The sequence below is a fragment of the Rhinolophus sinicus genome, chromosome 2 (assembly GCF_057876585.1).
Source record: "Rhinolophus sinicus isolate RSI-liver-muscle chromosome 2, RSI-T2T, whole genome shotgun sequence".
Lineage (NCBI taxonomy): Eukaryota > Metazoa > Chordata > Mammalia > Chiroptera > Rhinolophidae > Rhinolophus > Rhinolophus sinicus.
Window position 1 is genome coordinate 40,049,615 of NC_142502.1, and position 23,236 is coordinate 40,072,850.

The 23,236-nt window shown below is 41.3% G+C and overlaps 2 protein-coding genes across 6 annotated transcripts in view; one reads left to right on the forward strand and one right to left on the reverse strand.

The window, feature by feature from the left end:
* Positions 1-1,622, forward strand: part of ROS1 (ROS proto-oncogene 1, receptor tyrosine kinase) — a 98,481-nt gene extending 96,859 nt beyond the window's left edge. For 3 of the 4 annotated variants that reach the window (XM_019741353.3, XM_019741354.3, XM_019741356.3), the window contains one exon: positions 442-1,622. In XM_019741353.3, the coding sequence (XP_019596912.3) occupies positions 442-749 (308 nt within the window). In that variant the 3' untranslated portion in view covers positions 750-1,622. The remainder of the gene's footprint in view (positions 1-441) is intronic. The other variant, XR_012496723.2, reaches the window with a different exon arrangement.
* Positions 1,623-15,150: 13,528 nt separating this feature from the next.
* Positions 15,151-22,968, reverse strand: VGLL2 (vestigial like family member 2). Of its 2 annotated transcripts, XM_019741324.3 has the most exons (5): positions 22,664-22,968; positions 20,134-20,446; positions 17,633-18,160; positions 16,359-16,421; positions 15,151-16,275 (listed from the first exon to the last, which is right to left on the reverse strand). In XM_019741324.3, the coding sequence occupies exons 1-4, from the start codon at positions 22,742-22,744 to the stop codon at positions 16,378-16,380; spliced, it is 966 nt and encodes a 321-aa protein (XP_019596883.1). In that variant the 5' UTR covers positions 22,745-22,968; the 3' UTR covers positions 15,151-16,275; positions 16,359-16,377. The 2 variants fall into 2 exon arrangements, with proteins under 2 accessions (XP_019596883.1, XP_019596884.1); XM_019741325.3 differs by lacking the exon at positions 16,359-16,421 and having other exon boundaries at positions 22,664-22,953.
* Positions 22,969-23,236: the final 268 nt, after the last annotated feature.

Consider the following 23,236-nt stretch of genomic DNA (forward strand, 5'->3'; position numbering starts at 1 on the left):
TATTATCTTAATAAATGACTAAATTACTTAATCTAGCGGTAGATATTTCAGCTACAGTGGCAAGATGGAAGGATAAGCACTTTAGACAAAAAGGACTCCTATGACCACTTAATTTCTATCACAAAGGAATTAATTTCTTCATCTGTTATGGAAGAATCAATTAGCTCTGTGCTCTCACCACATTTTATGTACTCCTTTATTATACCACACAACACCTCCTATGGTATTATATCTGCTCCTCTATTAAACTGCAATAGCCTCAAGGACAGGGAACATGTCTTATTTATCTTTGTATTCCCCGTTGTATTGCCTTAACTGTCCTTATAAATATTTGCTGAACCAATGTTTAAGGTTGGTGTTGTTATAATTCTCAGCCTGTTTATCACACATAAAGGAAATCAAATAGATACTAGAATAACTTTCAGCTTTGTTTTTTCACAGGTGAAGATGGCAACGTGATTTGTTTGAATTTGGATGACAGTATGTCAATTGCTTTAATGGAATCCAAGAACCAAGAAGGGTTAAACTATATGGTACTTGCCACAAAATATAGCCAAGGTGAAGATAATTCTGAGGGTCCTCTAGGCTCCGAGGAATCTGAATCTTGTGGTCTGAGGAAAGAAGAGAAGGAACCACATGCAGACAAAGGTATCTGCCAAGAAAAACAAGTGGCTTACTGCCCTGGCAAGCCTGAAGGCCTGAACTATGCCTGTCTCACTCACAGTGGACATGGAGATGGGTCTGATTAATAACTCGGTTTGGGAAATGCAGAGTTGATATGAACACTCCCATTAAGTAGTTACTGAAAGAAAACCCTAGTGGAATGATAGATTTGTGGTGGTCTATGATTCTGAGTTACCACTGGAAAGTTCCTGAATTCTGATCTTGGGTCTGAGAACCACTTGGTTTCAGTTCTGACAATCCCCATACCAACTGTCTCAACTTCAGCCAAATTCTGAGGTGAACCACTGAGCATTTAGAAAGCTTAGGAAGACTGACTCATGAGTCTGGAAGGAAAACTGCTCTCCCCTACCCTTGAGGTCCCTTAGACCATTGCCCACCCTTCAGTCTGGGCTGTAACAGAAACATCTTGGTCAGATGATTAGAGACAAAATAGGTATGTTCAAGGACCTGAAGGAGGGGGTGAGAAGCACGCTCAGGGGCGCGACTGAACTACAGATTATCCCAAGAGACCAAGGAAATGATTAAATACCTGCACATACCAAAGGAACAAGCAGGTAGACATGGGAAATCACTTGGAAAGCTAATGCTATAGTAAAATATTGTTTTTAATGACTCTTCTGAAATATTTTGTATTTTGGAGGTTTTGAACAGCAGCTTCAGTCATACTGAAAATAGGACCATGAAGATCTCTAAATCCTAAAGTTTAGCATTCCACGATCTCTGGGTTGTATAAAAATCAATCTATGACTTGTATGCTGTTATGGAAATTAGCTAATTAAAGATTTTTATTAGCCATAGCTATTGTATATATATAAAATACTTAAGATTACATTTAGTATCAAATTGTCCTTAAAATTAAATATAAATGATTATACAATGTTAATTCAAATTCTGTGATTTTTAGCAACTACATGACGTAATAAATACCTTAATGAGAACTGTTTAAAAAATTCTTGAGAGAAACACTCTAATTTAAAGCCAATCATTTCTTTTTCTTCCATTCTTTCTCCCTTCCTTCTTTCTGTCTTCCTTCCTTTCTCTCTTTCTATCTCCCTTGGCTCCCTCACTCCCTCCCTCCCTCCCTCCCTCCCTCCCTCCCTCCCTCCCTCCCTCTCTCTCTTCCTTCCTTCTTTCCTTGCAGCTACCCATTTTAATCTGAAAGGCTCAATTGCTTTAATTGCAACACTAATGAAAACATTCTGTGTGTTATTCATTTGCAATATAGAGGATGTTTGTTAGATATAGAGAAGGACATTTTGATTATAACATTTGCTAAAATCTACCATGGAAGAGGACCACATATCTGCTTCCACCTTGGATAATTGAGTTCATTTTTCTACTGGCCTACTGTCTGAGAACCTTCACAGATGATTGGCTATGATGAGAAACACAGGGAAGTCAATGTATTCTGTAGTGAATAGCCTCCAAGTAAAGGGCCAGGATTTGGGCCACTTGGCCACATCTGTTATTCCACTGAACAAGACAGGATATTTTCTGAGCTTCTGATAGCCCAGCATATGCCACCCCTTCCTGGGTTAGGGAATTCCTCCACCTTCATCTTCTGGGCCGGAGCTATGTTCCATTTGCTCCTCCAGGATCTCTTGCAGCAGAAGCCAGGCATGTGACCTGGCCCCCACCACTCAGTCACACCCACCACAGGCGTCTAACTGAGAGCTAAAGATGCAAAGAAACGGGGATCCCAGAGTCTTTCCTGGTGATGGTGGCAACTGCAATTTGGTCTGGCAGAACTGCAGAGTCCAGGGCCAGGATAGTTGGCAGAATCGGGAGCCTGGTGTCTCTGGCAGCTGCGGTAACCAGACCAACCGGTTCTGCTGTCTGCCTCTAGCCATAGCTTTCAGCTCCATAGACCCCACTCTGGTTCTCAAGCCCTCCCAGGAATTCTGTGAGTTCCCCTTATTTTTTTTAATGAATGTTAAATCAGACAGAGTCAGTTTCTGTTGCTTACAACCAGGATTTTTGCTCTGCCAGTGCCATGGACCTTTTTCTGCAAAACACAAAGGGATCAGAAGTATATAGAAGAATTGAATTTTAGTACAATACATTTGCATTATAATTTGGACAATAAAGAAATGTATAGGATATCTAAGGAGAACAGCTCATAAAATATGTTTCACGTAAAATGTAAGTGCAAATTAGTAGTCTTTTTTATAATTCATAATAAGTAATATTGATAGAAATATTTAATGTATGATAAAAACAGACGGGCTAAAATCTCACAGGTAAAATTTATTATAGCTAAAAGTAATTTATAAAATACAAGTGGCTGGTAATGTTAAAAATTCTGTAAGTTAATTTTGTAAAAATTAGATTTTGTAATCTAGAGGAAAAATATTGGCAGTGGCTAAAAATAGCACTTTTAAAAATGTTTTTTTTTTTCACTAACATTTAACAGAAGTATAAAATCTTACTGACAAATTTTTTTTATCTGCAAAAAATGACCTGGAAATATCAGACTTGAGAGAAATAATGGCTCCCAAAGGCAGAAGCTATAGTGATAAAAACAAAACAAAACAATATAAAAGCTGATGGATAAATCTAATCTTCATTTTGTATTGTTCAAGGAGAAGTAAAAATCCATAAGAAAATTACTTGAAAAATAAAAAATATTGTTCACAATTTAACAGTGCCAGTTGAACCAAAATTTACCTAGGTAAAATTAATATGTTGATATAATTCCAATGAAAATGCTTTACTGAAAAATTCCTTTAAAAAAGAGCCTGTCCCTGATCCCAGATACACTTATGCATACTGGTTTTCCCTGGCTTACTGGAATCTCCTCACCCGTTCTTCTCTGTTTATCTAAATACCACTCATCCTTCAGGATCAGCTCATAGTCCAATTTTTTGGAAAACTTGTCCCTAACTCCCTCACCATCCCCTTCTCAGAATAGCCGTTGCCTTTCCTGTCTTTACATCTCATTTGGCAGTAACCACATGTAATTCTATCCTATTTCTATGTTATTTTACTTAAGTGAAGTGCAAGCTTTCTGAAGATAGGGTGATATCTTCTAACTCTTTGCATCTTCTTTAAGCCAAAGTAGGTTTTCATGTTTAATGGATTAATTGGCTGATTTTCTCGTCATCCTTTTCCAACACATTGTGTAACAAGTCCTCACTTGTAGCTCTTGGGAGGGATGACAGAGAATTGGTCTAATGCCAAGGGGGACTCAAGAGTATTCTTTTGATCTCCCAAGACCTAGACAGACAGATTATAGAAGTTGGGGGACTGCTTTGAGCTTCAGACCAGGTTTAGGTGGGGCCTGAAATTCTGGTGAACATAAGCTAAAAGAGGCAAAACTTTATTTTATCATTATCAGTTTCTCCTGTCTCAGGCCCACCTTTTATCCTCAGAATGGCCTTTTGGTTAAGGTGCCCTTGACTTCTCTTTGACCTTTTCTTCTTGGTAAAAGGAAGCCAATACAACTTTGCCTTTTGTGGTTGGTCGGGGCCTGAGTCAGATGACCTATTCTAATCCTTCCAGCCTTCTTCACAGCAAGAATCAAATGGCCAAAATATACCACCCAAGCTCTATTGTAAATATTTTAGAATATTTTCTTCCTGTTTTTTTCATTTGTTTGTTTTCTTCCCAAATGTAAGCTTATTTTTATGGCAGAAATAGTTGTATGATAGCATATGCTTTCCCCCTTATCATTAAAAATTCTTTGTTAATGTTTCTAAGTGCTGCAAAAACATCCCTTAGGATGGAGAAGCTGTAGTTTGCTGCTCTTATTTATTTATTTATTTATTTATTTATTTATTATTAAAAAATATAACTAACATACATTATATCAGTTTCAGGTGTACATAGTTGTTCAACATTTATATACCTAAAGAAGTGATCACCGTAAGTCCAGAAATCATCTGACACCATGCTATGCTATCACTATATTATTGACAGTATTCTCCATGCTGTATGTTACTTCTCCATGACTTATTTGTTTTATACCTGGAAATTTGAACTTCTTACTTCCCTTCTTACCACCCCCCTTTTAACTTTTCAATTACACTTAACATTTGATATTATACATATTAATTTCAGGTGTTCCCCATACTGGTTAGACATTTGTATAATTTAAGAAGTAATCCCCCTGACTAGTCTAGAACTCACTATACATAGCTCTTAGCATATTATTGGCTATATTCTCTATGCTATACCCTGCATCCCCATGACTACTTTGTAACAACCAATTTGTATTTCTTATCTCTTCCAATTTTTCACCCACCCCCTCAATATCCCTCCCCTCTGGCAACCATAAAATGTTCTTTGTGTCTATGGTGGTGTTTCTGTTTTATTTGTTTGTTTTATTCTTTAGATTTCCACATGTATTGGAAATCACATTGCATCTGTCTTTCTCTGTCTGACATTCTCCACTCAGCATAATACCCTCCAGATCTGTCCATGCTGCCACAGATGGCAAGAACCCATTACCTTCCATGGCTGAGCAATAATCCGAGTATATATGTACCATCTACTCTTTATCCATTCATCTGTCGTTGGATACACAGGCTGCTTCTACATCTTGGCCATTGTAAACAATGCTGTAATGAACATAGGGATACACATATCCCCTCCAAGTAGTGGTTTGGGTTTCTTTGGATAAATACCCAGAAGTGGGTCCTTCTTTGTCTCTTGTTTGTCTCTCTTTGCCTTTGTTTTAAAGTCTATTTTGTCTGGTATAAGTATGGCTATCCCAACTTTTTGTTTGTTTCCATTTTCATGAGATATCTTTTTCCATCCCTTTATTTTCCATCTGTGCATGTCTTTCAATTTGAAGTGAGTCTCTTGTAGGCAGCACATGTAAGCATTTTGTTTTCTTATCCATTCAGCTCTCCTATGTTTTTTGATTAGAGCACTTAATCCATTTACATTGAAAGTAATTGTTGATAGATATGTAGCTATTGCCCATTTTGTTATTCATAATTTTGATCTTTATTTTTCCCTTGTCTTAAAGAAGTCCTTCTAGCATTCCTTGTAATACTGGTTTGGTGGTGATGAACTCCTTTACCTTTTTCTTGTCTGGGAAGCTCTTTATCTGTCCTTCAATTTTACATGACAGTCTTGCTGGGTACGGTAATCTTGGTTGTAGATCCTTGCGTTTTATCACTTCGAATATTTTCTGCCAATCCTTCTGCCCTGTAAAGTTTCTGTTGAGAAATCAGTTGGCAATGTTATGGGGGCTCCCTTAAAAGTTCCTAGTTGCCTTTCTCTTGCTGCTTTTAGGATTCTCTCTTTGTCTTTAACCTTTGCCATTTTAATTATAGTGTGTTTTGGTATGGGTCTGTTTGGGTTCATCTTGTTTGGGACTCTCTGCACTTCCTGGGCTTGTATGTTTATTTCCTTCACCAGGTTAGGGAAGTTTTCAGTCATTATTTCTTCAAATATGTTCTCAAGTCCTTGTTTTTTCTCCTCCTCCTGGTACCTCTATGATGTGGATGTTGTTATGGTTGAAGTTGTCCCAGAGGTTTCTTAAACTATCCTCATTTTTTAATATTATTTTGTCTTTTTCCTGCTTTGATTTGCTGCTCTGATTGGGTGTTTTCTGTTACTTTGTCTTCAAATCACTGATTCGATCCTCTCCATTTAGTCTGCTGGTGATTCTTTCTTGTGCATGCTTTATTTCAGTTACTGTGTTCTTCAATTCTGCTGTGTGTTTTTTTGTTTGTTTGTTTGTTTGTTTTTTTTTTAATGGTTTCTATGTGCTTTTTTATGCTTGCTATTTTTGTTGAAGTTCTCACTGAGTTCCTTGAGCATCCTTATAACCATTGTTTTGAACTCTGTCTCTGGTATGTTGCTTACCTCAATTTCATTTCATTCTTTTTCTGGAGTTTTCTCCTCTTCTTTTATTTGAGATGTACTTCTTTGTTTTCTCATTTTGGCCGCCTCCCTGTGTTTCTTTCTATGTATGAGGTAGATCTGCTATATCTCTCAGTCTTGGCCAGGTGGCCTTATGTAGTAGGTGTCCTGTAGGACCCTGGCACAGTCTCCCTGGTCACCTGCTCTGGGTACTCCAGGAGTGTCCTTTGTGTGGGTTGTGTGTGCCCTCCTGTTATAGTTGAGTCTTGATTGCTATTGGCAAGTGAGTGAGTGGACTTGATCCTCAGGCTGATTGCCTGTGGAGTTTGGCCATGTGCACAGCTTACAGGTTGCTGTGTGGGGGACTTACCCCCATGAGTGGGATTCACCCCAGCAGGCTCTGGTGCCTGTTGAGATCACCCTTTGTGTGTGTTGCTTGTGGAACTAATTGGACAGTGCTCTTATGTGGTCTGAAGACTACCTCCAGGTATGTTGGTTCTGGGGCCTCTTGGGAGGGGCTTCAATGTAGGCACTGGGGAATGGGAGAATTCCCAGTCATTTCAGACTATTGGACACAGAGTCTGAGTTGACACTGGCATCCAGAGACCTGAAGCATCTAATCCCCATTAAAGTGGGGATTATGGAGCCAAATATTAAATAAGTCTTGACTAAAGTTTAATATAAAGCATGTCCACTACATCCATGGAACCACTGGTGGTTACTTCCTTACTCTTCAAATGTGTAATTGGGATCGACATGCTTGGTGGTTGGCTCATTGGATCCTTGGTCTGTGGCATAAAATATATCATAGTGTGAAGGCCAAGTGGAAACCTCTGAAACTGCTGACCTCCTCCCTTCCCTCCTCTAGCCAGCATAGTAAGTCAAATATAAAATCAAATCCCAGGGGGATGACAATGATTAGTGCCACCATTAAAGATCTAAAGGTTGCAGGATTCATGGTTTCTATATCTCCATTTAATTCACTGGGGCTCCTGTAGAAACTGCATGGAACCTAGAGAATGACTCTAGAGTATACAAGTTAAACAAAATAGTAGCCCTACTTGTGGTTGATGAGCCAGATGTAGTATTTTTGCTAGAACAAGTGAATAAGGCCTCAAGTGCATGTTATGTGTCTTGGCATCTGCTTATCAGAGGATCTTAACTGATGTATTACCCTATTGATGAAACAAATGAAAGGACGACTGAGAATTGATGTTCATGTGGAGCTAACTGATGGCCTTGACAAGTGTGTGTGTGGTACAAGCTAAATTAGAGTGGGTACAAGAGAAAATGAAAAAGTAAGTGAAGAGAGCAAGAATATGACTCACTTAAGGCATTTTGCCACTTAAAGACAAGAGAGAAATTAGTAACAGGAGAGATGGGGTCAAGGGAGGTTTTATTTTTTTAAAGACAAGAATTACAGACTGTTTTATATTAATAGGAATAATTCAGTGGAGAGGGATAAGTGATAGTACAGTAAGGAGAAAAGATAATTGTTGAAGTGGATGTCCTTGAACAGAAGACAGAGATTGAGGGTCAGGACACAAGTGCAGGAAAAATGATATTTGACACTATTTGGCTGCTACTAAGAGTGACAGAACCTCTCCCCACTCCTTTTAATAAGATTTTCTTTACTGAAATGGGCTTTCAGACAGTTTTTATTTTTTCAACTTGTACTACACAACTCAAATCAACATATTTTAACCTTGGTTTTCATATAATAATATTTAAACATTTAATGCAATAATTTGTGGGGTGTTCTTTTTTTTTTTCTTCACAATAGTTGGTGGTACCTGCTTAATGTACTTAATATCTAGTTAAGGGTAAAGGATATTGTAAGTCAAGAGTGAACAGGATGCAACCTCTTACATCCTGAACTTGTGTCACAAGATGTTATATAATAACTGCAAATTAAGTGGTGTACACATTAGATGGTAAGAGTACCAATAAGGGTGAGACCACTTATTGTGTCTGTTGTGGAGACAAGGGTTCATGGAAGAGGCAGAACTTAAGAATAGATAGCATTTGGATAAGAGGGCAATATGGGTAAAGATTCTCTAATACAATGAGAGGTAGGAATTTACAGGGAAAATTTTGTGGGATATGAGACAAACAATTCAGACTGCTCTAATCTAGAGGAACAGTCAACTGGAAGAATTGAGTTTAGATACTCTTGTACTTTCTAGAATGTGTACCATTGAGCTGAAATTCACGATGAGCTTGATGTCCTCTTGAAAACTGAGTCCAGATAGTTCTAACTTCATTCTGATCATTGATATAGACTTACAGGACCAGAAAGCACAAAGACCAAATCAGAAAATGAAAAGACAATGTGCATAGCACTTTCTATAATGTCACTTTTAGAATTTTTCTGTTTATAGGAAGGAGACGGGGAGTAAAGGATATGTAACTGACTTCCAGTTAGGAATTCCTCTAATAAAGGAAGTGACAAAAATTAAATATGCACTCTCAAATAACTATAAAAATACAGTCATAATTTTGTTTATTTTCTTTTAAAAACATTCTATTTCTTTTTCAAAATTATTTATTTCCTTTTTTGAGTTACAGTTGATATTCAATGTTAGTTTATATTACTTTCATGTGTACAGCGTAGTGGTTAGACCTTTATATAATGTATGCAGTGATTCCCTTAGTTAGTACCTACCTGGCACTATACATAGTTGTTGCAACATGATTGACTATGTCCCCCAAACTGTACTTTACATCCATGTGACTATTTTTTAACTACTAATTTGTGTTTCTTAATCCCTTCACCTTTTTCACCCATCCTCCGTCCCTCTTCCCTCTGGCAAGTTTGTTCTCTGTATCTATGAGTCTCTATTTTGTTTGTTTGTTTATCTTGTCCTTTAGATTCCACATGTAAGTGAAATCATATAGTATTTATCTTTCTCAGTAGTTAGTTTTTATAATCTGAAAAGTTATATGCTATTAAACTATATAATTTTATTTTAACATTTAATGTCTTGCCTTGTTGCTGTTCTGTGACATCGGGAGATTCAGTGTTACCTATACTCTGCCTCATTCTCCTAAAACCCATTCTCCTAAAAGCCTGTATTACCTGCAGCCTGGTACATTTTATGGCTGTGAAGCATTGTTTAGTCTTTTATAGTTTCAATACATTTATTTCTCAAGTGAAAAAGGGAGATGGCAGTATCCCAATGGTAGATTTTTAAAAAATTCAGTCCTATTTATAACATCGTTACTTAGACATCAAATAACCAGATATCCCAAACTTCAGTGCAGGATGATGGTGCTAGCATTATCACTTTTTATTTATTAACTGGATAGTTTGGAAATGTTAAGTGTAAAATTGTAAATAATTTTCCTTCTCACCAATTCTAATTGAATGCAACTTCATTGTGGTTTTCTCGATGGGTATAAGGCTGACATTTCCCTAAATCCTTTTCTTACTCCTTTAGAAAAGTATCAGTGAAATGTGCTTTTAGAAGAAGTCTTTGAACAAGGAAGAACAATATCACAAGCTCTGTTCTGTATGTTTTTTATCAAAATCTGTCTGTCAGTGCCCTTCTCTCGGTTTCTGAGTGTGGAGGAGAAATTGCCTGAGGAAAGAAAGGGATTTCACACTCCACAAAGCAAGGTGGAATAATAAAGAACTTTTAGGCAGTGCTTCCAGAGATATCAGAAAGTTCTATATAAAAGCAGGTACAATAAAAAATTATCACATGATAGTAGAGTAAAAAATATTCAATTGTTTTTGGGGGATAGATTACACATTGGGTAAAATGCACTAGAAGAAGAAAAAAGAAATAGGTAAAAATAAACAGAAATAACAAAAGTATTTTTTTGTTTTGTTTTGTTTTCCATCCCATTTCTCAATCATACCATTATTGGCACGGGGCCAATAAAGGAGTTGCCAAAAATAAGGGCAAGTCTGCAGTAATGAGAATTAGTATGAAAAAAAAAAAAGCTTGTGAAACTCCCATCAATTATAATTGTTGTTTTGAGTGTGTGTGTTTAGAATTTTAATATACTTGATTTGATTTTCCTAAGTGAAGAGTACTTTATTTGAAGTATTCTAAAGCTTCCAAATTATAAGGTAAATAGAATAATTTAGTAGTTGTAAATACGCATAGAAACTAAAATATGTACTCTGAAAATAAATGTTGATAAAAATGTCTAATTGGTAACTTGATCGTTAGAGTGATGCAAATAGAGATTAGGATTCAGAAATTTTTAATTCCTTAGTTTTGTTTCCTAAAGTTTAGTTTACCTTTTACCTTTTGTCTCTTATGTAGTGATACTTATATACTTATTCATTTGTGCAGTTTTGATAGGAAATGGAAATAATGATAACAGTGGAGGATAGTTTGAGCAAAATCGCTTTAACCATTTTGAAACATTGGCAGATCAGCAGAATGAAAGAGATTACTCAGAGATTCTAAGAACAAAACAAAGGAATAGGAAATCTGGTGTTGCTGCTTTTCTAGGTGAAGTAAATGAATTCCAGCAAGGCAGAGGATATTTGGTCTTCTTATTTTTGTTTTAGAAGAGCTTAGTTTCATAAGAATACATTGGAAAACTCATAGACATACTGCAATCTGAAGTAGACATGACCCTATATTGTGGAGAGATTTAGATTTTTTTTTTATTGAGTTATACTTGTCTTTTAAAGTGAACAATTCCGAATAAAAGGTAACGTTTTCCCAAAGTAATAATTATTCTAGTAAATTCAATACATATTTTGCTAAACAATATGCTTCTCTAAACATTAATTCTTCAGTAAAATAGTTTACTCTTTCCCCCTAAAAGAGAGTTTGTCTTCTTAAAATGAGCTTCGATTAGCAGAACCACCTCTTCGGACTCTGCCAGTGGCAGCTCTGTGGGGTCGCGATGTTTCTGCTGGAGTGGGTCAAGGCTGGAAACAACTGGGAGCTTTTCCTGAAGGTTGCTTTGCCTTTTTAGGTTATGAGGGTCTCTCTGTGTTTAGGATAACATGATTGACAACTCCACTCCAGTCCCAATTAGCACTCTATAATTTATTAGCTTCTGCTTTCAGGTTATGCGTTAACTTCACAAATATTTCAACCACGGAAACAGCAGCTATCAAGTGTCTCTTTCCTGATCCAATCCTCTGGGGCTAGAGTGAAATACAAGGAAAGAGCAGTGCAGTTGGTCTGTCAAGTGAGAATAATCATTTATGTCTGTGCCTGTCTGAGGGCACGGTGTCTCTGATTACTCTTTAGGCCTGCACGTGTGTGTGTGTGTGTGTGTGTGTGTGTGTGTGTGTGTGTGTGTGTGTGTGATTTGTAGATAGATGCTATTGTGCAGATACTGTACTTGTATTATTAGAGTGTCATGAGACCAAGGAGAGCTGGTGTGGAGAAAACGTGCAATTTACATTTGCTTAACTCTGTTGTTTGTGTAAGTATCAAAACTTCAGTTATGTACAAACAGCAACTGCAATAACCATACCTGCTCTGAACAACCATGGTACTATTTCTTTTCTCCAGATTTTAGGAATATGTAATAGATAATGAATAAGAATAAATCCTTACAAATCTTGCAAGGAAGAAGGGAATTTAGAGCAAAGACTTTGACAAGTACAATCGAAATATGAATTATATGCATGCAAATTGTCCACAGACTGTTATAAAGGAATCGTATGTTTTCCAGGTTCATTTTAAAAGTCTTTTCAAATATCTTTGTTTTTTTCCATGCTTTGACACCTAATGAATTATATTTTAAAATGCAATTTATGGAAATGGCATTTATATGAAAAGCAGTTTGTTTAAGTTTTATTTTTTATCTCCTTGAACTCCAAAGTAACCAGTCCCTAAGTGCTTAAAAAAAAAAAGATTCTTGTTTATTTTGATAGATGTATGAGTGCATGCACATAGGAGCAGGGTTTGGGATTTTAAACAGACTGGAGGTTAAAGTTACTTTAAGAGTTGTTTCCCTCTGGTGCAAAAGGGCGGAGAAAATGCAATACTTATCCAGAAACAGTGGCAGGAGAAGCTTGCAGTCAGAGAGACTGAGTCCCAACACCCACCAACCCTGCCTTCCCTCCCATCCAGGCCCCAATCAAACTTAAGTCATTGCTAGAATTTGCCACCCATTGAAATAGAACTTCAAAGGGGAAATGAGACAGGATGGCAACTCCTTTTAAATTAAAGCAGTAAAACAGATAGAGTTCCCTGTAGTTGGGTGACTGGGTTCTCAGCCAGAGGGCAATCGGCAAAAGGATTACTTGGTGGTGGAGAGCTGTCTCTCCCCTTTTCATCACCTCTCCTTTAGTAGAGGCCAAGTGCAAAGGAAAAGCTGTGGGTGAGGAGGACACCAGTGCCAACCGGGATGATTATAGGAGATTCGAATTTTTCTCTCAGGCCCCTAACCAGGTATGATGTATGTAAAAATACCATGTTTGCATTTTCTGATGCCATCCTTTTCTCCTGTCTCTTTTCCTTGAATGTCCTTTTTTTCCCCCCAACTACGAGGGCCTTCTCTAATCTGCATAGTTTCATGAATATTAGCAATATAGGCAGGGGAATTCATATTTTGCATGACTTGGTGGGCATAAAGAATGTCAGTTAGGGCTACTAGCTCACCAAAGTTCTCTTTGATGCTTTTCTCACACAGGACAGAATCATTATAGTTTTAGGTCACCTTGCATTTCTGCTTTAGGAACATATAACATGGAGGGAAGTGCTCTCCTCCGTGTGTCCTATGTGCCAGGTCACTGGAGCCCTGCTCAGCAGTCTGGATGGTCTGTTCAGGATCTGGTCCCAAAGGCCAGTTCCAGTGAATGAGTCTCCTCGCCAGCAACCTGATATTCAGGTCAGATGCAGCTCAGGAGAGAGGTTTCAGTAATCAGAACCTCGTGGCTGAGAATATGCTCCCTGTGGGTGCTGATCAGAGAACTTGTGAGTGCCACCGCAGGTGGAGCACGGGGAAAGAGCCTGTCTCAGTGGGGACCACTTGGAGAAGATGTCTAGCAGACTGTGCACTGCTGTGATTTCTGCTTCCACTGCATACTCAGTGGCAACGTCCGAAAAGCAAGCTGGAACTTAATATATTTTATTTATGCTTGTACATTACAGTAATCCATGCCAATGGAACATGGATTTAAAAAATCCACAGAGAAGTCCAAAGTTAATTTTAGTTATTGCTTCAATGTCCAAATCTCAGGCTAACTCTTACATGACTTGGTTGGGTTGGGTGTGAAGAGCTTCAGAGCACTGAAGGCTAATAAATACTGAAATGAATGAACAAGAGAAGCAATAAGAATTCCCTCTAGGAGAAGAATGGAAATCTTCATCAGGCTGACTGGTCTACAGGCAGTGGCATCTGATGAAGGAGTGTGGACAATGTCCTATGGTGATTCCTTTAAGACCTGGGATCCTGTAAGTTCTACAGTGTGTCAGGGCTTGCTGCCCTGCCTCTCCCCTTCCTTATTCATCTATTGCGGAGGAGAACTGAAGCCCAAAGCTGGGGAGCTAAAGATAAATCAGAGGTGGACAAGCAGTTACTGCAGTAGATGACTGTGCAGTCTCTGCACCTGGGCTGCTTGGGTTGGCACCCTGGCTCTGCCACTTACAAACTATGCGACCGGGAAAATTATTTCTCCTCTGTGAGCCTCAGTTTTCTTGTCAATGAGAAGGGGATCATAATAATACATATCACACGGAATTTTTGTGAGGCTTTAATGAGTTGACCTATATATAAAGCCCTCAGACTAGTGTAGGATAAACAATTAACATTAGTTATTACTATTGTTATCACTTCTAGTGCAGCTTAATCATACAGTACCTTCCATCTAAGCAAAAACAGTAATAGGTCCTTGTAATGATCATAATCTACTTCGCAGCTACCAACATGATAGGAAGATGGGAAGGGTAATATTGCTAAGCCATATTCTGAGTAAGGTCCCTTAACTGCCCCCAACTCTTGACACTATTGTTTATATTTGCCTCTCATGTTACAATAAAGGTCAAGATTTGAACTAATATTTTTATGCTTTAACAACCTACAAGGGCAAATTGGGCATAACACAAAGTATCTCCCTCGGAGATATACAAATAACTTTGGCGTCATGAGATAAAAAAGGAAAACCATTAATTTCTTAATCTTTTTTACCCTACTGGTAGGTTTGGTTTCTTAACCTAACTTATTAAGATATAAAAATAACCAATTTTTCAAACATACTTTTTAACTGATAACTCCACTGTCTTAAGAACCTAGAATTTAAGAAGTAACAGTAATTCTCTTCTGAAAAATAGTAAGTGTGTATCTGACTGAATGGTGTATGGAGTAGTGTTTCCTGTACTATCTCTGCTTCTGACTTCATAAATGCTAAGAAAGAGATAAGCCCTGGGCATCTGTGGGCCACAATGTTCTCATTTATAAAAGAGAAGGGAGATACCTAACTCCTCATTTCCAGGGTTGATGTGAGAGGTAGAGGGGTTGACAGATTACACAGCATGGAAAAACAGGTTTCACTTTGGAAAAACAAAAAGTTATATATATATATATGTATGTATATATGCATATATATATATATATATATGTATGTAATATTATTTTCTGACGTCAGATCATACTACTATAAATTATTTTATTCCACTAGAAAAAACTAAGACATTTATTTTCTTTTTATGAAACAACACAGCGACCTTACAGTAAACAGACATTTTTAATGTTTGTTTCTTCTTCCTCATCACCGTCAGCTTTGCCCACGCACAGAGACCCCTTCCCCTGTCCCAACACTACATTGACCAACTCATGACCACAGAGACTAAGAAATATATTCGAGGTATTAAAGACTCCATGGAACATTCCCTCTTCTTGTGTTGATTCCTAGTTCTTCTTCGTGGAAACAGTTGGGGTATCTTGTTGCTTTTTTTTCATCCAGTGGAGGATAGAGTGAGGATCAGAATTTGTGGGAAAGAAGGCAGAGAAGGGTTTCTTCTTTCATCGTAAAATGTTCCTTGTAAAAAATATGATATATGTACACACACATATAAAATATAGCCAGTGCAATTGCAATTGTTGTGCCAAACACTGGGAAGTGCCACCTTGGTCGATGTATTTCTGGAGTTTTAAACAGTTGTCCTACAACAGCTGCATTTCAGTAAGACTTGGGCAGGTGGCTCCAGATAAGCCACTTGCCACTCACATTCAGGCTGAGGCTTCCATGTTCACAATCCAAAGAAAAAAGTGTGTCTTTGTGTCTGGACAGGGGTGGGGGTGGGGGGGTTGTAGGGAGGGAATGGGCAGGAAGGGAGCTGGAGGTTATATAGGTGAGGAAGAAGGAATTGGTTTCTTTTTCGCTACCACAGTCTTCGATGCAAATACAAATACATTTTAAATCTGAGGATATTGACATCAGTAGTGCTATGAACACACTACTTAATGAAATAATTCACATCAGCATAAAAAATATTCACACCAAAAATTCTCTTTCTTTCCCTCCTTCCGAGAAAACGTATTATCACCTAAGTGATCTGACCACAGATATTTCCAGTGATTTGCCCAAAAGTCGTTAAAAATAATTCAGAGTCTTTGGATATGCTCTTTCGGCAGAAGGAATTATTTTTAGATGAAATTTCTGAGGTGTGTGTTTTGGTTTTCCCGACACATGAAGAAGTTTGAAGTCTCTGCCTTCTCTCGTGTCCTCATCCTTGAAGTCAGAGGCACAGGTGCTGAGCCTCCTGGCTGCTCAGAAGGGAAAGGGAAGGGGCAACCCTGGGTCAGCAGATCAGCTCAGGAGGGATGCACCACAGAGGGAATAACGACGAGCTGCAAACCAAGATCAGAAGCTGTTACAAACCCACTCGATTCATCTCTGAGTGTCAGCAAGTATGCTAGGCAGCGAGACCTACAGGGAAGAAGGTGGGTTGTCTAAAACCAGTACAGATCCTTGCTTTTGTCCTGAGGCTGTAAACCTGAAAGCACAGAGAAAATAAGAGAGAGAGAGAGAGGGAGAAGAGACAGAGAGAGGGAAGAGAAGGGGTGGGGGAGGGAAGGCACAAAATATTTAAGGAAAGACAAAGACAAATACTATTTTATTGTAAAAGTCACAGAATTCATCTAAAGGGCATGAATGAAAGTAAAAGCAAAGCCAACAGAAATATCCATCCTTTATCTGAGGGACTGGGGAGTGGGCAAGACTACATGCCAATAATAGCTTTTATTTTTTAAGGAGAGCGCAGCTAATGGTGGCCCTTGTGGGGATCGAACCGGCAAACTCGTGTTATTAGCACCACAGTCTAACCAACTGAGCTAACTGACCACCCCAAAATTGCATTTATAACAGCTATTTTTTCATCTGTCCTAAAACCAAAGCAAGCAAAAAGGTAAGCCTTTATTTGAATGCGCCTTTCAAATTCAACTCTTCAACCATAATATTATCTTTTAAATTATATTCTTAAGTTTTACATTTGTAAGAGATCTATCTAATTTGGCCATTAAGTTGGTTTCAGAGTCATATTTTTCTTTTCTTATAACTGTCACTAGGTGACAAAACACCCCTCTCCCCAGCTGTAAAGGATTTTAAACTAGTCTTAGTAGTTACTCCAGATCAGAGCTGTCAAATTAAAACACCATGGGAGCCAGAGGCATTATTCTAAATTTTCTAGTTGCTACATTGAAAAAGGTAAGAAGAAACAGGTGAGAATCTTAGTGATATATTTTATTTAATGCAATATATTCACTATTCAATGTGTTGAAAATAACTCAACGTGCAGTCGATATAAAAATATTAGTAAGATGAATTTTACTTTCTTTTTTTTCTGGACAAAGTTTTGAAATCCAGTATACACTATTCAGCCTAGCCACATTTCAAGTGCTCAACAGACACACTAGTGGCTAGTGACTATAGAACTGAACAGCACAGAGCTGGGATCTAACATATTTTAGTTTTTAAAAAGTCCTCTGTAATATTTACCAGCCAGGGTAGGGCAGGGCCCTATTTCCTCATTCTGTTCCCACCGATTACACAGGGTCATCTGTCTGCTGAGACACACCCGGCCACGCAGACCTTCGGGCTCCAGTGTCACTGGGGTCTCCAAGGAGAACTAAGGGGTCCAGGACTCAGCCCAGGGTGGGGCACAGGGCAGGAAGAGCCTTGGTCGGCCAAGCTCCCTGTCTGGCTTACCTGAATCCACGCTGAGGCCCAGACCCTGGGCCACGTCCCCGGCGGGGCTCGCGAAGGGTCCCCCGGGCGCAGCCCACGCTGCACCAGTTGGCTCGCCCTTGGCCGAGAGCTCGCAGGGCGGGCTGCCGGCCGCAGGTGCCGGAGCGGTGGCGAGGCGGGCTGGGCGCCCCGAGGCGGCGGGCATCAGCAGCGGCCCATAGCGCGGATCGAAGTGTGGCGCGTAGACCTCGTGCACGGCGGCGGGCCGCGGGTAGGTGGCGGCCTGGGCGCCCAGGGCGCCGCCCAGAGCATAGGGGTGGTGTGGGTGCGGGTGCGCGTGGTGCGGGTGCGCGTGGTGCCAGGGCTCTGCCGCGCCCTGGTGCAGGTGGCTGTGCAGCGCGGCCGGCGAGTATGGGTCCGCTGTGGCGAAAGGCAGCTCCGAGTGCGCGGCGGCCAGCGGGCTGCCCAGCGGCGGGGGCACGGGCGCCTGGTACGCGCTATTCCAGAAGGAGGCGGGGAAGCTGCGCTGGCTCATCGGGAAGGAGCCATCTGCAGGGAGGCGAGCCGGAAGGGAGGAAAGGAAAAGAGGAGCGTGTCACTGCTGGGAGACAGGAATGCGGACCCAGCAAGGCCACGGGAGAACTGAAAGCTCAGGACAGGGCTAAGGGCGTGAAAGCAGCGGCTGGGGGTGGATCCGCAGCCTCCCCTTTGGGGCGGCGTCTTTCTCAGGGAGCTGCAGCCTGTGAATTCGAGGTCAGGCAGGCTTCCTCGGATTCTGCTAACGTGTCCTGTACGCAAACCCGGGGACGAGCCGAGGAGAGGAAGAGCGGAGAGACCTCTTCCCCCAGCCCCAGGTTTGGAGCGCAGGGAACTTCACCTGACTGAAGGCTGAGCTGCCTCCACGGTCCCCGGGCAGGCACAGCCTCCCTTTTCCAACCCGCAGCCTCTCCTCAAGCCAGATACCTCTTCCCACTCTTGGTCGGCCGCCTAGCGATCTCACTACCCCCTCTCGCGTTTCAGACTCTCTTGCTCTAGAAAATGTGCCTCTGGTAAACTGGAAGTCCACTGACATATTTCAAAGTCTTGCTATTATTAGCCTCCTTTCTAGAAACCTTTCATTTTTTTCCCCTGGCACAGAGGGACACGAAGGGAAAGCTCTTTTAAGTTTTAATTAACAAACTTTCTGCATCAAGTGTGGATGCCACACATAATAAATTATTATTATTATTATTATTATTATTACTGTCAGTATCACTGTTGACCCCGAGTGCCTGAAAGCATTTTAAGAGAACAGCATTTAGATCAAATTTGTTGCCTTTAGTGGGGAGGGAGGGAAAGAAAGATATTTAATTCAAGGGGCCTTTATTGAGCACGTCTGGGGAAGGCATCTGCACACATACTAGAGAATTGTAAATACTTTTAAAATACATTCAGAGTAATGAACAGTCTTCCTATTAAAAATATTTAGGCAACTAGAGAATAAAAAAATTTTTCTGTATTTAAAACTTATGTTTTTGGAGCTTGTCTAGGAAAGGCTTGTACAATCTGTCAGACTCAAGAGAAAAAAGTGAGGATGAGCGTTGTCATTTCCCCCAAAATGTAATATTTGTTTTCCTTTCTACAACAAAGTCCTAATTTTTCAGTTTGGTACACATCAAAATCTAAGCTTAGTGAGAAAGTTCACCAAATAGTTAACTCCACCCTTCTCTTGGTAATAAAGGGAGGTGGAAATTTCAGAATAGGAGGGAGATTTAGTTGGCTTGTCCAAGAAATCATCATGCCCGGCTGGGTAAGCTGTGCTTTGTGGGAAGTGCAGAACAATAAGGAGGGATATGTTTTGAGGAAAACCCTTAAAGATGTTTTGGCTGTACCTACATTTTTATTTCTTTGTTACTTTACTTGCTTACTGAAAGATGTTTTCTGCTTCAAGATTTCAAGAGTAAATAAAACATGACAAAAAGCACAGGTAGGTTTTAGGAGACATTCTTCAGCAGGTTTTGCTTGCAGTGGGGCCTATGACTTTTCATTCTGGGCAAACTTTCATAAACTGGGTAAGTGCCCTGTAAGATACTCCTCCCCACTGGCGTGGCAACTGCTTAGATTCTCACATTTGCACAGCACATTTATATATATTTTTCTGTTTGTCTTACCACCATCTCCAGGGATAGTTAAAAGGGCAAGTATTATTCTAATTTGAGAGTAGTAAATAAAGTGACCTTAAAGAGGTTAAAAGATTTGCCCAAGGTCATATTGCTAGGGAGTGGCGGAGCCAATATGCAAACCCAGGCCTCTCCATTCCAAGGCTGGTGCTTTTTTCTAGGTCACTGCTCTGCTCTGCTTTTCTCTACCTCGTGGAGGAGAGATCTTATGCCTGTGCCTATTCCTCCTTTGATTTCCTTACCTTCCTTAAATGGCCCTCCTCACCTCTTCTCTGACATCTAGTATTCTTTCAGCTGCACTTCCTTGAGCCCCAGGCTGAGAGGGCTCCCTATCTGCTCTGGCCAGTGGAGCCCCATACTCACCCCGCCAGGGCCCGGAGCTCCGCGGTGCTTTGCTGCTTGTACAGCTTGGGGAATAGCTGCTAGGCTGGCTCAGGGCCCTACTGAAGTGCTCGTCCACCACGGAGCTGATGTCCCCCTGGAAATAGGTGAAGAGGACGCAGCGGGAGTTGATGTACTCCGCCTCTGGTGGGCGCTCTTTCTCCGGGCTGCCTTCTTCCTCTTTTATACTCGCCGGAGTTTGGCTGGAAAAGGAGGAACTGCCGCTGCCGCTGCTGTTGCTGGGGCTGGGATTGCACTCTTGGGCTTCCTGCATTTTGGAGTAATAGGCTAGTTTCTGCTCAAAGAGAGAAAGAAGCGAGAAGTCAATTTCAAAAGTGATGGCAAATTGGGTTCATACTGCAATCCCTCAACGATCCCTAAGGTATCCAGGGGGCAACTGGCATCGGAGCCTAAGTCCGGTGCTCAATAACTTGGGCTTCACAGCCAGCAGACCTCTCAACCTGCAGGTGAACAAGGGTGGACTTACTAAGGGGAACAGTGCCCTTTTGGTGCCTCGGTCACCCAGGAATTACTGTGAGGCCACAGGGAAAGCTCTCGGAAGGTGTCAGGGTGACGGTTCGGGAAGACGCATAAGCAGCTCAGTTATGAATTGAGTTTGACCGCAGAGCCAGGCTCAGGGCAGACATATTTTTAAAATCAGGCTCCAAGGGTAAACGGCACCCAAGTCCAGTTCGAGCCTGACTGTTCCCTGCCTGAGAATCCAGGGCAGATGTATAAGATGCAAGATTAAGCATCCTCATGATGAAACACTAAAATAGAAAAAATCCACTGCACACAACCAGGCTGTAAAGGAAGAACTACCACAGAAGGTGTGAAAAAGTTCCACTTACGACAGAATTATGTGGGGTAAAAAGGTGGAATAACATCATGACATGGATCATTTTAATAAACACAAGTTGATATTTGGTCACCCATATACTGTCCACTTAAAAGTGTGTCTCAATTTTTAAACAGATCTTTTTAGTAAAGAAAAACCAGTGGGTTATGAGACTTGCCACTCTCATCATCTCTGTACACATTGAGGTAATAAGTAATAAAAAGGAGGAGCTGAAGATCTTGGCTGAGGTTGGGTAATTGTGACTGATAGTGATTTAAAAAACCAAGCGTAGCTGCTGAAAACGTTTTCTTAGAAATGAGTAACGAACTGAACGCAATGTTAAAACATTATGCAGGCAGAGATGGCCTCCAAGAAGGACGCAGGGCCATATAAAAATGAACAGAGATCTTAATGCAGCAGATTGGTCCAGGGTCGGGGAGGAGAAAGGACCAAAAATAGAAAATCAACCCACCTCTCTTTGCAGTAGTCCCAGCGTGGGAAGGAGCTCATCTCAGACATTGAAGTCTAAAGAGTTATTTAGCAATATCATCACTTCTAGCACATTCCCACTAGGCATACAATAAGGGACTCTGGTGATTCCTAAAATTAACATTGAGACTAAACAAACTCCTGTTTGGGAAGTTTAAAAAAGAGGAGAGGGAAGGGAAAAGCAGAAGCTGAATAGATATTTTGAATTTGCAAGTAAAATTGATAAAAGCATGGACTCCGACATTGGCGTGTTTTTCAATTTCCCGGAAACAGGAATCCAGGCCCTCACTTTCCAACCTGGTCCGGCCTCCTACGCCCCAATGTGATCTTGTTCTTTTCCTGGACTACTTTCCTCAGTTTCCACTACATCAGCTGAAGAAATGGAAAGAACTGTTCACCAGACACAGCCCAGAGAAAAGAGAAATAGGAATAATTAAGTGAAACTTGAGTTTACAGAACCAGGGCTAAGTGGTCTTTTTAAAAGTGGGTTTGTTGATGGCAGGGCAGCCTTATTCAGCTACTCAAGTTCCTGAAAGGTAAAGTATTATCTATGAAGCTTGCCTCTGCTCAGTCAATTGTACCCCAATAATATTCTCCAAAACTTTGCAAAACAAAGATTATAAAACCAATGCGTTTCGTGAGGTTCTGTTGTAACGAATTTTCTGGTTCTGGAATTATTTGGCCTGATCGCCTGAGAATTGAAACGGGAAAAAATCTATGCCCTTGATAAACTTGCAGGGATTAGAACGCGGGTCTTTGGCTCTCAAACAGAAAGCAAAGACAGGCTTTTGCTCTTGTTGGGACCAAAGATTGGTTTTCTGTGCGTGAGCTTTGCGCCAATCTCCCCACACCGGCACTGGGCTCGGGCTGGGTCAAACCTGGAGTCCCACAGACACTAAGAAAATCCAGCAGGCGCGATCCTCGCCTGCTTATTCCCAGCAAAACCGGGGCAAGCATTAGCAGGGCTTAGCTGCCTTCCCCAGAGAGCAAACGGGCAAGCTAAAGGGGTTAGCTCAATCTAACGGGTGGCAGCGCCGGCAATCCCGGCATCCGGGCGGCGCCCGCCGCTGGTTAAACGCCCGCGGCCCGCGCGGAGGCGCCGTGGACCTCCGAGTACAGGCGGTGGTCGGAGAAGCCCGAGCGCGCCACCCGTCTCCGAGGTACTGGCCGGGAGGAGACACGTACCTGGTGGTAGGGGGTGTAGGCGGCTGCGAAGTAAGGCTGAGGAGGACCATAGACTTGGTACATAACATCCAGACAGCTCATGGCTCCCGGCAGCGAAGACAATTAAGAGTTGTATCATCAACTCTCGGTCGGCGGAGCACAGGGATGTAGCATGGGCGACGCTTGGACCCAAGCTCCCGAGTCATCTGCGGCAGAACGAGGGGTAGCGCGCTCGGTGGCTGGGGATCCCGCTCGCACGCTCCCCTCCCACCCTTACGATTCCAGCCCCGACCGCGCTCCGGCACAGAAGCGCCTCGGCTCCCGCTAGTGGGCATTTAAACCCCACGCGGGGCCGGCGTGCTTACGCCACGCCCCGGCGGCGGAGAGGTAGGGGAGGGTGGGGGGCGGGGACTGGGGGCCCAATGGGGAGCGAAGGACGAGGGCCCGAGGGGATGCGGGTGTGTTTCCCAGGGCTCCCCAGTAGCCAAGGGTGCGGCGAACTGCGCAGCCCGGAGCTTGAGCCCTGAGACTTCGTGCCGTGAGGTATAGGGATTTCCCAGGCTAAAGCTGGAGAGACACGGAGGAGCAGAGAGA